The sequence below is a fragment of the Emys orbicularis genome, chromosome 13 (assembly GCF_028017835.1).
Source record: "Emys orbicularis isolate rEmyOrb1 chromosome 13, rEmyOrb1.hap1, whole genome shotgun sequence".
Classification (NCBI taxonomy): Eukaryota; Metazoa; Chordata; order Testudines; family Emydidae; genus Emys; species Emys orbicularis.
In genome coordinates this window covers 35,057,410-35,069,963 of record NC_088695.1, presented here as the reverse complement: position 1 = coordinate 35,069,963, position 12,554 = coordinate 35,057,410, and the positions used below count along the sequence as shown (strand labels likewise).

Genomic DNA, 12,554 nt, shown 5'->3' with positions numbered 1-12,554 from the left:
ATGAACAGCTCGCTGGCCCCGCTCAACGCGTCCGGCGGCGAGGCCGGCTGGCAGCCCGAGTCCGTGCTCATCCCGCTGGTGTACGCGCTCATCTTCCTGCTGGGCACGGTGGGCAACTCGCTGGTGCTGGCCGTGCTGCTGCGGAACGGACAGGTGAATAACACCACGAACCTCTTCATCCTCAACTTGGGCGTGGCCGACCTGTGCTTCATCATCTGCTGCGTGCCCTTCCAAGCCACCATCTACACCCTGGAGGGCTGGGTCTTCGGGCCCTTCCTGTGCAAAGCCGTGCACTTCTTCATCTACCTGACCATGTACGCCAGCAGCTTCACCCTCGCCACCGTCTCCCTGGACAGGTAGGAAAGCGGAGAGGCCAGGGCAGCAGGGGGCTGCCCTCCTTTCAGCCCCTCCTTGGCAAATAACTCTCAGCAACTTTCCTTGGTTACTTTCCAACCTGGCCAGCCAGCCAGAACCTCTCCCTCTCTGCCCATAAGTTACCAGGGAGAGCTGGAGGGCCAGGAACTCTGGAGCAGGAGGGAACTAGCAGCTGCACTGGAAGGGCTAGCAGAGGGGTGCAGTGTGGGGGCAGGAGGCGAGCTCCCCCCTGGGACAGAAGGCTCGCACTGCTTCTTGCAGGGTGGTGCGTTCCTGAAAGTTGCAGAGCCCCAGCTGTCGAAGGCAATGTGCAAGCTGGGGTCTTCGCATGGGTGGTGGAAAGCGGCAGTTTAGAGGAAATGGGACTGTGCTCTGCAGAGAGAGGAGGGGAGGTGGGATTAGGCACCCTTAGACAGCAGAGCTGGGCATGCTAAATCACCTGGGACCAGTTCCTGGCCCAAGCCCAGTTCAGAGTAGATGAATTCACTAGGGGCATGGGGCGGAGGACCCCAAGGCATTCCCATGGCTGCAGGAGAGGGACAGATGAAACCAGCAGCACTTTGCTTTGGAGTGCTCAGCCTGGCTGGCAGAGTTCAGCATCACCACCCAAATCGTGGTCCACGTGCAGGGCCAGAGTCTCTTCTCACGCACCCCGGAGGAAATCCGGAGTGGGTCCATTGACAGGAGTGGCGCTACATCAGTGTGAGTGAGGGGAGAAGCACGACTGCTTTCCCTTGACTCAGCTCCCCGGAGGGGCCGGGAGGTTTTTCAGTGAAAGAGAAGGAGGGACATCAATGGAAAATGGTGTGGTTTAAGCAGAGTTCAGTTAGGCCCAGTCTACACTTAAAGATTATATGGACCTAGCTAGGTCCCTCAGGGCTGTGAAAAAATTTATGCCCTAGATTGGCCTAGCCCGCTCTGTGGAGGCATATAGAATTCTTCCATTGACCTAGCTACCGCCTCTCGCAGAGACAGATTAACTACATCGCTGGAAAAACACCTGCTGTTGATGTAGGAAGCATCTACACTACAGCACTACGGTGGCCCAACTGCAGTGCTGCTGTAATGTAGACATGGCCTAAAATCCTTTTTCAAGAGCGGAGAGATTAGTTACTGGACTAAACAGCACCAGTGTAAACTCAGTTTTACATCAGCCCATCGTGTCTATGGAGATGTCTCCGTTCCAGACGCTACAGTGACACAGCCACGCCGCTGTAGTGTAGACACTTCCTACAGTGAGAGAAGGAGTTTTTCTCTGGCTGTAGTTAATCCACTCCCTGAGAGGCAGTAGCTAGTCGATGGAAGAATTCTAGTGCTGTCTACACTGGGGCTTAGGTCAGTTTACTAATGTCTCTCAGAGGTGTGAGTTTTTCACACCCCTTAGAGACGTAGCAAGGTTGACCTACATTTTAGGTGCCAACCAGGCCTGTGTTGTGGGTTTGCACCAATGTGAATATATAGGCTTTGTCTCCACTGCCAGAGTTGGGTTTTTACCTCAGGATAATGAAGGTGCATTAGCCAGCCTGCTGTAAAATCCTAGTGAAGACAAGGCACCTGTAGATTTTCCTGCGAGGGAAAGTAGGTGAGGTCAGCTATGGTCAGGGGGTGAGCTACAGGTGCCTTATTTCCACTAAGATTTTACAGCAGGATAGTGAACACTGCCCCCCACCACCTTTTTTTGCACAGACATAGCCTTTAACTTGACCGGCTCACCCACGTGAAAACTACAACTACCTTGTCTTCTCTCAGATTTTAACTCAACGTACAAACACACCTTTTGTTTTTGCAGTGAAAACATACCTGTGACATCAAGTCACACCAGTGTGATTTTCTTTGAGGGCCACAGAGAGATACAGCGATGGGTAAATGGGTGAAGCATGCAGGTCAAAATACATGAAAACCAAAGGGCAATATTAGCATGAAACGGGTATCTCTCCCCTACAGAAGCTACAGTGGAGACATCCCCATCCCCAAGGAAAGCAGGGCATGAAAAGAGCAAGCTTGCTCATGTACAGTGAGTGGTAGCTTGATAAATAAGGGAGCGTGTTAATTAAACTGAAGAATTTAAATGAAGGTTTCGGAAGTGTACACTTCCTGAGTCTCCTGGTGGCATTGCCAGGGCTGCTTTTTAAGAGCAGACAACAGGAGAATGCAGGTGTAAAGCTAACAGCAGAGAAACTCCTGAGGGTCAGAGCGTGAATCCCTTATGCCTACCGATGAGCATTTACTTACCTGACGACAAGGTTACTTGTGCATGTAACTGCTCACTAGTGTAAGGAATGGGTTCACAATCTGGCCCTAAATGATCAGAAAGTTTTCAGTGTCTAGAATTGCTAAAGGACAACAAAGTTGCTGGGAGACGTATGGGAACAACAGGAGGCTGGGAAAAGGATTTCAAAAGAAATTGGCAGCTAGATTCTGATCTCATGTACACCAACATACATGTGGAGAAAAGCTATTTAGTTCACTGGAGCCAGTCTAGATTTATACTGATGTAAGTGAGATCAAAATCTGCCCCTGATTGTTTTAACTCAAGGCTTTGGGAGATAAAGTGGACAGGTTATCAAAACCAGAGAGAGAAACAAGCTATGACTGTCTGTGATCTTGGCATGGAGGCTTAGAAATAGATGTCATAATGTAAGCAGCAGCCTCTAGCTCATTTAAGGAATTACAGAAATCACACCTGCTTTGTAAATAGCATTTGATAAATAGCAAAGTAGGTAAATCTTTTAAAAAAGAGTTATTATAGTTAAGCATTTCCACTCACCAACACCTTTTATTTGCATTACTTGAAAGAACATTTCTCTCTAACATACATTATTGAATATTATTATTATTATTATTAATTATTATTAAAACACAGGGTGACGATTCTAGGCTGGCCTGGGGGCACCTGACAATAAAATGAATGCTCGTTTTCAATTAAAACTGTCATGTCCAACAGCGAGGTTTGGAACTGGAATTGTCCCTAATGAAGGCAGCCTGCAGCGTTTGACATTTGTAATTGTGATTTCCTCCTGCTGATCTCTACCACCAATTCAGCATTCAAGAGGCTGAGAAGTAATTAATTTGCAGCGAGAAAGGTAACCGTGGCTCTTGAAGCTTTTCTATTCGAATATTTTCTATTTAAAGTCAAAAGTACTCGGCGTTCAGGGTACTTCAAACCTGCAAGATCTTTGGATTTTAAGAGCCAACTAGAAAAATGCCAAAAGCCCTTTTTGCAAACTCTTGGCAGGCCCCTATAACAGAAGCTAGACAGAAAGTGGTCTTTTCTTTGCCTTTCACAAAAGTGTATTTTATTTTTTATGTCTTATTTGTTTTGCAATAAATAATTGCTTTTAAGGATATGCAGCAGCCACTTGTCACCAAAGGAGCCCTAGAAGGGTATGTATATTTCGGCTTGGCAGAATTCAGTTTTTATTTTTGTATAATTTTGACAGATAAGATCACTGTTTATTTTTAAGCATTTTTTCTATTTTTAATCGATTTAAGTTTTCACAGTTGTGGGAAATCAGACGGACGGCAGACAATTATTTAGTGACAGACTTTGAGATGCAAAATATAAAAGCTTTGTAACCCAAATTGTCAACATTACATGTGGATATGGAGAAAGTAAATAGCCTTACGTCAAACCCTAATACGTTCTCAAGCAGCATTTTTCTTACTTTGCCTATCTGTATATTTTGATTATTATCAATGGAAGTATTTTTTCATCAGTTTGTGTATGTACAGTGGTGAAATCAATGTTTGCTGACATTTACGGATAAAAAGCTAATCCTTCCAAGCCTATGTATAATTAAAGCAGGTGAAGGGCCTGATTCTCCTCCCTCACCAATGTAAAATCAGGAGTAACTCGATTGATGCCGGTGGAGTTACACCTGTGTAAAACTACTGAGAACTATGTGAAAAGAGAACTGAGGCTACAGGAGTTTGATGTATAATCGGGAGATTACTACACTATCATTTAAATCTTCCTACTGTGTGATCATCGTGTTCCCGTTGTTTCTGATTATAGTTTTCATAGGGAAAAACAGTGGGAGCTGTGAATGAGATTGAAGGAAACTAACATCCTCTTGTTTGCTATCTCTCAGTAATCTCATCTTTCAAGACATTTTCAATGTGCCTTCCTTCACAGTATTTCGGTGCCAGTCTTCTGATACAATAATCAAGTCAGTCCAAGACTAAGGATTCCAAAAATGAGGTTGGCATAAAATACCCTCAGAGTAGTACAAAATGGATCAAAGCCTTTCTTTCCCTTTTCTGAGGCACCTACATAAGAACATAAGAACATAAGAAAGGCCGTACCGGGTCAGACCAAAGGTCCATCTAGCCCAGTATCCTGTCTACCGACAGGGGCCAATGCCAGGTGCCCCAGAGGGAGTGAACCTAACAGGCAATGATCAAGTGATCTCTCTCCTGCCATCCATCTCCACCCTCTGACAGACAGAGGCTAGGGACACCATTCCTTACCCGTCCTCGCTAATAGCCATTAATGGACTTAACCACCATGAATTTATCCAGTTCTCTTTTAAACTCTGTTATAGTCCTAGCCTTCACAACCTCCTCAGGTAAGGAGTTCCACAAGTTGACTGTGCGCTGCGTGAAGAAGAACTTCCTTTTATTTGTTTTAAACCTGCTGCCTATTAATTTCATTTGATGACCCCTAGTTCTTGTATTATGGGAATAAGTAAATAACTTTTCCTTATCCACTTTCTCCACATCACTCATGATTTTATATACCTCTATCATATCCCCCCTTAGTCTCCTCTTTTCCAAGCTGAAGAGTCCTAGCCTCTTTAATCTCTCCTCATATGGGACCCGTTCCAAACCCTTAATCATTTTAGTTGCCCTTTTCTGAACCTTTTCTAGTGCCAGTATATCTTTTTTGAGATGAGGAGACCACATCTGTACGCAGTATTCGAGATGAGGGCGTACCATCGATTTATATAAGGGCAATAATATATTCTCAGTCTTATTCTCTATCCCCTTTTTAATGATTTCTAACATCCTGTTTGCTTTTTTGACCGCCTCTGCACACTGCGTGGACATTTTCAGAGAACTATCCACGATGACTCCAAGATCTTTTTTCCTGACTTGTTGTAGCTAAATTAGCCCCCATCATATTGTATGTATAGTTGGGGTTATTTTTTCCAATGTGCATTACTTTACATTTATCCACATTGAATTTCATTTGCCATTTTGTTGCCCAATCACTTAGTTTTGTGAGATCTTTTTGAAGTTCTTCACAGTCTGCTTTGGACTTAACTATCTTGAGCAGTTTAGTATCATCTGCAAACTTTGCCACCTCACTGTTTACCCCTTTCTCCAGATCATTTATGAATAAGTTGAATAGGATCGGTCCGAGGACTGACCCTTGGGGAACACCACTAGTTACCCCTCTCCATTCTGAGAATTTACCATTAATTCCTACCCTTTGTTCCCTGTCTTTTAACCAGTTCTCAATCCATGAAAGGACCTTCCCTTTTATCCCATGGCAGCTTAATTTACATAAGAGCCTTTGGTGAGGGACCTTGTCAAAGGCTTTCTGGAAATCTAAGTACACTATGTCCACTGGATCCCCCTTGTCCACATGTTTGTTGACCCCTTCAAAGAATTCTAATAGATTAGTAAGACACGATTTCCCTTTACAGAAACCATGTTGGTTATTGCTCAACAGTTTATGTTTTCCTATGTGTCGGACAATTTTATTCTTAACTATTGTTTCGACTAATTTGCCCGGTACAGACGTTAGACTTACCGGTCTGTAATTGCCAGGATCACCTCTAGAGCCCTTTTTAAATATTGGCGTTACATTAGCTAATTTCCAGTCATTGGGTATAGAAGCTGATTTAAAGGACAGGTTACAAACCTTAGTTAACAGTTCCGCAACTTCACATTTGAGTTCTTTCAGAACTCTTGGGTGAATGCCATCTGGTCCCGGTGACTTGTTAATGTTAAGTTTATCAATTAATTCCAAAACCTCCTCTTGTGACACTTCAATCCGTGACAGTTCCTCAGATTTGTCACCTACAAAAGCCAGCTCAGGTTTGGGAATCTCCCTAACATCCTCAGCCGTGAAGACTGAAGCAAAGAATCCATTTAGTTTCTCCGCAATTACTTTATCGTCTTTAAGCGCTCCTTTTGTATCTCGATCATCAAGGGGCCCCACTGGTTGTTTAGCAGGCTTCCTGCTTCTGATATACTTAAAAAACATTTTGTTATTACCTTTGGAGTTTTTGGCTAGCCATTCTTCAAACTCTTCTTTGGCTTTTCTTATTACATTCTTGCACTTAATTTGGCAGCGTTTATGCTCCTTTCTATTTGCCTCACTAGGATTTGACTTCCACTTTTTAAAGGAAGTCTTTTTATCTCTCACTGCTTCTTTTACATGGTTGTTAAGCCACAGTGGCTCTTTTTTAGTTCTTTTACTGTGTTTCTTAATTTGGGGTATACATTGAAGTTGGGCCTCTATTATGGTGTCTTTAAAAAGCACCCATGCAGCTTGCAGGGATTTCACTTTAGTCACTGTACTTTTTAACTTCTGTTTAACTAACCCCCTCATTTTTGCATAGTTCCCCCTTTTGAAATTAAATGCCACAGTGTTGGGCTGTTGAGATATTCTTCCCACCACAGGGATGTTGAATGCTATTGTATTATGGTCACTATTTCCAAGCGGTCCTGCTATAGTTACCTCTTGGACCAGCTCCTGCGCTCCACTCAGGACTAAATCTAGAGTTGCCTCTCCCCTTGTGGGTTCCCGTACCAGCTGCTCCATGAAGCAGTCATTTAAAATATCGAGAAATTTTATCTCTGCATTTCGTCCTGAAGTGAAATGTTCCCAGTCAATATGGGGATAATTGAAATACCCCACTATTATTGAGTTCTTAATTTTGATAGCCTCTCTAATTTCCCTTAGATTTCATCATCACTATCACCGTCCTGGTCAGGTGGTCGATAATAGATCCCTAATGTTATCTTCTTATTAGAGCATGACATTTCTATCCATAGAGATTCTATGGAACATGCGGATTTGCTTAAGATTTTTACTTCATTTGATTGTACATTTTCTTTCATATATAGTGCCACTCCCCCCCCCTGCACAACCTGTTCTGTCCTTCCGATATATTTTGTACCCCGGAATGATTGTGTCCCATTGATTGCTCTCAGTCCACCAGGTTTCTGTGATGCCTATTATATCAATATCCTCCTTTATCACGAGGCACTCTAGTTCACCCATCTTATTATTTAGACTTCTAGCATTTGTGTACAAGCACTTTAAAAACTTGTCACTGTTTATTTGTCTGCCCTTTTCTGATGTATCAGATTCTTTTTTATGTGAATGTTTATCATCTGATCTGGCCCCTACTTTATCCTCTTCCATCCTCTGCTCCTGACTAGAACCTGGAGATTCTCTATCATTAGACTCCCCCTAAGAGAAGTCTCTGTCCGATCCACATGCTCCTCTGCAGCAGTCGGCTTTCCCCCATCTCCTAGTTTAGACCTCTCACATGTCAAATCCTGCTACTTGATATATTTCAGTTCCAGTCTTGCATTTGACGCAAGCTAGTTAGATTCAACACTCACTGTTAGTAATGTACTAAACGATTCAATCAATGACTTCTCATTTGGGAGTGGAAGGTGCCCAGAACCTCACAGGAGGCACTCAGCTCTTTGCAGGATCAGACCCAAAATGTAAGGGGTGAAATGGTATGAATGGCAACAATTCTCTAGCAAAATTTTGCAAGCCAAAAAAATCTATGAATTTCTTGCCATCCGTAGTGCTGTCTTCTCACCACAAGAGCATCAATATTATGTTGCAGTGACTCAGCTTGGGGAATTCACCTTTTGGATGACACACGCAGGTCTGAGCTACACCTAAAATGTAGGTTGGCCTAGCTTTGTCGCTCAGGGATGTGAAAAATTCACACCCCCGAGAGATGTAGGTTTGCCGACCTAAGCCCTGGTATAGACACCGCTAGGTCAATGGAAGAATTCATCTGTTGACCCAGCTGCCACCTCTCAAGCAGGTGGATTTACTACTGTGATGTAGCAAGTGTCTGCATTCCAGTGGCACCTCTGTTGCTGTAGTGCTTGTAGTATAGACATACACTTCAAGCACTTAGCATTTCAATGGTCATCATTGCAATAGCTGGATGGGATGAATTCTACAATCGCAAAGCAGAGGCTAGAGAGTAGTTTACACTTTTCTGGGTGTGCAGGCTTCTGTCAGTTGGTTTCAGTGGACATCAGTTTAAATAGGGGAGGCTTGAAAAACAGAGCTCTGAAAACTTAAATTTCATGACTCTCCTCACCTCCCCCTCCTCCATAAAGGAAAGGTTAAGGGGTAGGCAACCTATGGCACGCGTGCCGAAAGCGGCACGCGAGCTGATTTTCAGCGGCACTCACACTGCCCGGGTCCTGGCCACCGGTCCGGGGGGCTCTGCATTTTAATTTAATTTTAAATGAAGCTTCTTAAACATTTTACAAACTTTATTTACTTTACATACAACAATAGCTTAATTATATATTAAAGACTTATAGAAAGAGACCTTCTAAAAATGTTAAAATGTATTACTGGCACACGAAACCTTAAATTAGAGTGAATAAATGAAGACTCGGCACACCACTTCTGAAAGGTTGCCGACCCCTGGGTTAGATCCTGACGTATGCAACTCTGGTTGCCAGTGAGAATCCAAAGGCTGCAGAATTGGGGGATTTTCCATGCCAGTAGGGTTTGGGCTTGACCCTGCAATCAGAAAAGAACCCTTACTCCGTCAAACAGTCCCACTGGCTTCAGGAAAAAGGGCTGTGGAGTTGGGACTTTGATGGATCAGTTCCTCTTTAACTAGAAGCCCTCTAGCATCTTTCTCATGTTTTAGCTGGAGACTGTTTACTAGGCAATAACCATCAAGAGGAATTCAGTAGTGGGCGTAGGAGGAGGCTAAAAGCATGTTTAAAAAGCTTGCTGTGAATTACATGTGCATTTTAAAATTCATGCTGCTCAGGATTAGGGTAAAGCTATATGCAAACAACTCTAACCAGTAAGATCTCAGTCCTGCAATGTGCTTAGTACTCTGACCTCCCATTGACCAGCTACTGCTGGCTGAATATCAATAGCTATTTGCACATCCTCCACAGAACATTGTACATAATAATCCTAACTGATGTCTTTGTGCTCCTGGTAAGACTGAATCTACTTTGGGAGGTTTTTGATGGGCTTTGCAATGCAAGTCTATTAATTTATACTAATTTATGGTTACAGTTAATAACAATGAAAAAAACCCTTTAAAATGGTACATCAACCACATGTAATGACTGCCCAATAACCCCCCCAGGGAACAGAGCTGAAAGTCTGAGCCATTACTGTTTGAGCTGAAGGACTCTGCATGAGAGCTAGGAGCTGCAGCAAACTAACATCCTCTGTGGATTGGACCCAGGTGGAGATGTGTAACCTACAGGACAGCTGATTACACGTCATCATCTTGGCACTTCACAAGCTTGTTTTGAAATGGGAGCTTCAGTGTGGGAGGTGGCCCAGGGTCGGCAGCATGCCCTGTTTCATGAGAAAAGAATAGGAACTCTGCATCTTTATTAGATGAAGGTCCTGCTCCTATTAAAGTCACTGGCAAAAACTCTCAGTGGCTTCAGTGGAAATGAAGTTTATAGTGCTGAAGGAAAAACCTTAGCCCTGTGTCACTCCAGTTTTAAGCCAGTGTAACTCCTCTGAAGTCAGTTACACCAGCATAGATTTCAGTAATGAAATGTGGATTCAGGCCCTTGTTCCCTCTCTGTCCGATGGAGAAAGAAAAATTCTTCTCCTTGAAAAAGTGATGGGTCATGCTGTTTCCCCGAGGACAGATCTGTTGGTAACCAGGACCTTAGTGCCAGGTGCAGAAATCAGAGAGCTGACTGTTTGTGGCAAATAAAATGATTCTCCAGCCCATACACCGGTGCACCATCAACCATTTTTTCAGAGCCGATTCCCTAGGGAGACTCTCTGACGGATGTGGAGCTGATGAAATATAAATATTTTACATCTCTTAAAGAACCACATGGTCAAAAGACCAGAGCAACACGTGCCTGCAAACAGCAGCAGGTGCATAAAACAGGTCACTGCATTCACAAATACAAATGTGCATGTTTGCAGCTGCATTTTCAAGGGAGCACCAGTCACTGAAAGCATGGCCCTTTGAGTTTGCTGCTTTTACTATGTAATTGTCATATACAGAGATGGGCAAAACCATAAGTTCAAATTTAAGTCCCTTTGGGTTTTGTGGATGATGGCATTTCAGACACTGAAATCCCTTCAACCCTATGGCTTTGGTTCCAGTTGGATCCCAAACTGAGGAAGCCTATTTTCTAGTTCTGTTCTGGATGTAACCAAGATATCCATGAGAATAAGCTTAGATATCCATCCAAGGTGACCGAGCTGTTGAGTGAGTGAGCTCGCAAGATTTTGACATTTTGGAAACGGCAGCTTCCAAGATGTAGGTGCCATTTAATCCAAACCAGATTCCTAGCCCCAATTCAACCTTAAACTCAGATCACACCCTAAAAATGATTTGGATCTGAGCTAAGCTGCCATGGCCCATATATTGTTATTATATAAAATGCAAAAGACATGGTGAAAATCAGTGACAAAGAAAAGTTTGAGTTACCATCTCCTCTACCTGGTCAGGCAAGTTGTCTATATGGAGATTTGACACCAGGCCAGGTGTGACTCTATAGCATCCTAGCTAGCTATGCACTAATTGTCTGTTTGGACCCAGCTACCTCGCACTAAAAGTTTGAGACAGCAAGATGTCACAGCACACCATGGAACTTTTAGTGCGTGATAACAGGGTCCGTGTGGACAGTTAGCGCGTGGCAGGCTAGTGCGCTGTAGATTCACACCCTGGAGTGTCGTGCACAAAGGTTCTGTGGAGACAAGCCCTTGGAAATGGGATAATTAGTTGAACAAGAAATTACATTAGAAGTGCAAAGTTTTTCATTTTAACTCTTTTTCTCCTTGTGTTCTCCCCACATAGCCGGCCTGATGACGTTTTCTCTGTTTTAAATAGAACTGTCGTTTTGTTTTGTTCTCTCCCTTGCAGATATTTGGCCATTAGATACCCTTTGCATTCTAGAGAACTCAGAACCCCCAGGAACGCGCTCACAGCCATTTGCCTCATCTGGGGTCTTTCCTTTATTTTCTCTGGCCCGTACCTCAGTTACTACCAGGAGTTCCAGATGGCCAACCTGACCGTCTGCCATCCCATCTGGAAGATCCCCCAACGCAAGATCATGGACATCTGCACCTTCATCTTCAGCTATGTCATCCCAGTGCTGATCCTTAGCCTCACCTACATGAGGACTATCCGTTACCTCTGGACTTCCGTCGACCCCATTGAAGACATGTCCGAATCCAAGAAGGCCAAGCGCAAGGTCACCAGGATGATCATCATTGTAGCGGTCCTCTTCTGTCTCTGCTGGTTGCCCCATCACCTGATCATCTTGTGCGTCTGGTTCGGCTATTTTCCTCTCAACCACGCCACCTACGTGCTCAGGATCCTCTCGCACCTGATCTCGTACTCCAACTCCTGCATCAACCCCATCGTTTATGCCCTGGTCTCCAAGCATTTCCGCAAGGGCTTCAAGAAGATCTTCAACTGCCTCTTGCACAAGAAGGTGGCCAATAAGGTACATGTGGCACAGGTGACCAACACTGTCAGCACCCTGGAGGCAGATCTGACTGAAGTGATGCACATCAGCGAGCCCCCTCCTGCCAGGTCCTTCACCAGCTGCCAGATCCCAGGCCAGCCATGGGGGGAGACGGAGCAGCTAGGGCGCCAGCAGAAAGTAGCCAACTCCTTCATCACCTTCAATGTCACCTAGTGGAACTTCTTTCCTATTGGCTTTGAAAAAAATAATCTTCTGACTCTAGGGCAGTGTCACGTGGACCTGGGTAGGACTGAACTTTGGCTTTAATGTACGGCTCACAGGAATCTCAGCTTTTAAAATGCTGCTGCTTTCTAGCCTCTCAGCCACCGCGTGAATGATTAAGACCGCTATGTGGAATGTGGTTTCATTGCCCTCCTCTTGGCATCATCGCATAGCTGCAGCGATCAAAACCTACGTTCCCCAAACCAATTCCTACACGTGCTAGCATGCGGCCCCCCACTTCGTTATAATGGTCAGTC

The 12,554-nt window shown here is 44.3% G+C and overlaps 1 protein-coding gene across 1 annotated transcript; it reads left to right on the top strand.

Moving 5' to 3' along the window:
• On the top strand, positions 1 to 12,249 carry GALR2 (galanin receptor 2). The gene is made up of 2 exons (XM_065416202.1): positions 1 to 356; positions 11,469 to 12,249. Exons 1-2 carry the CDS (start codon positions 1 to 3, stop codon positions 12,247 to 12,249), a joined length of 1,137 nt encoding a protein of 378 aa, XP_065272274.1.
• The last annotated feature ends 305 nt before the right edge of the window (positions 12,250 to 12,554 follow it).

Coding starts and splice junctions, on each gene's coding strand:
- GALR2 (XM_065416202.1), top strand. CDS start 1: ATGAACAGCTCGCTGGCCCCGCTCAACGCGTCCGGCGGCGAGGCCGGC. Junction 357..11,468: donor GCCACCGTCTCCCTGGACAG/GTAGGAAAGCGG, acceptor TCTCCCTTGCAG/ATATTTGGCCATTAGATACC.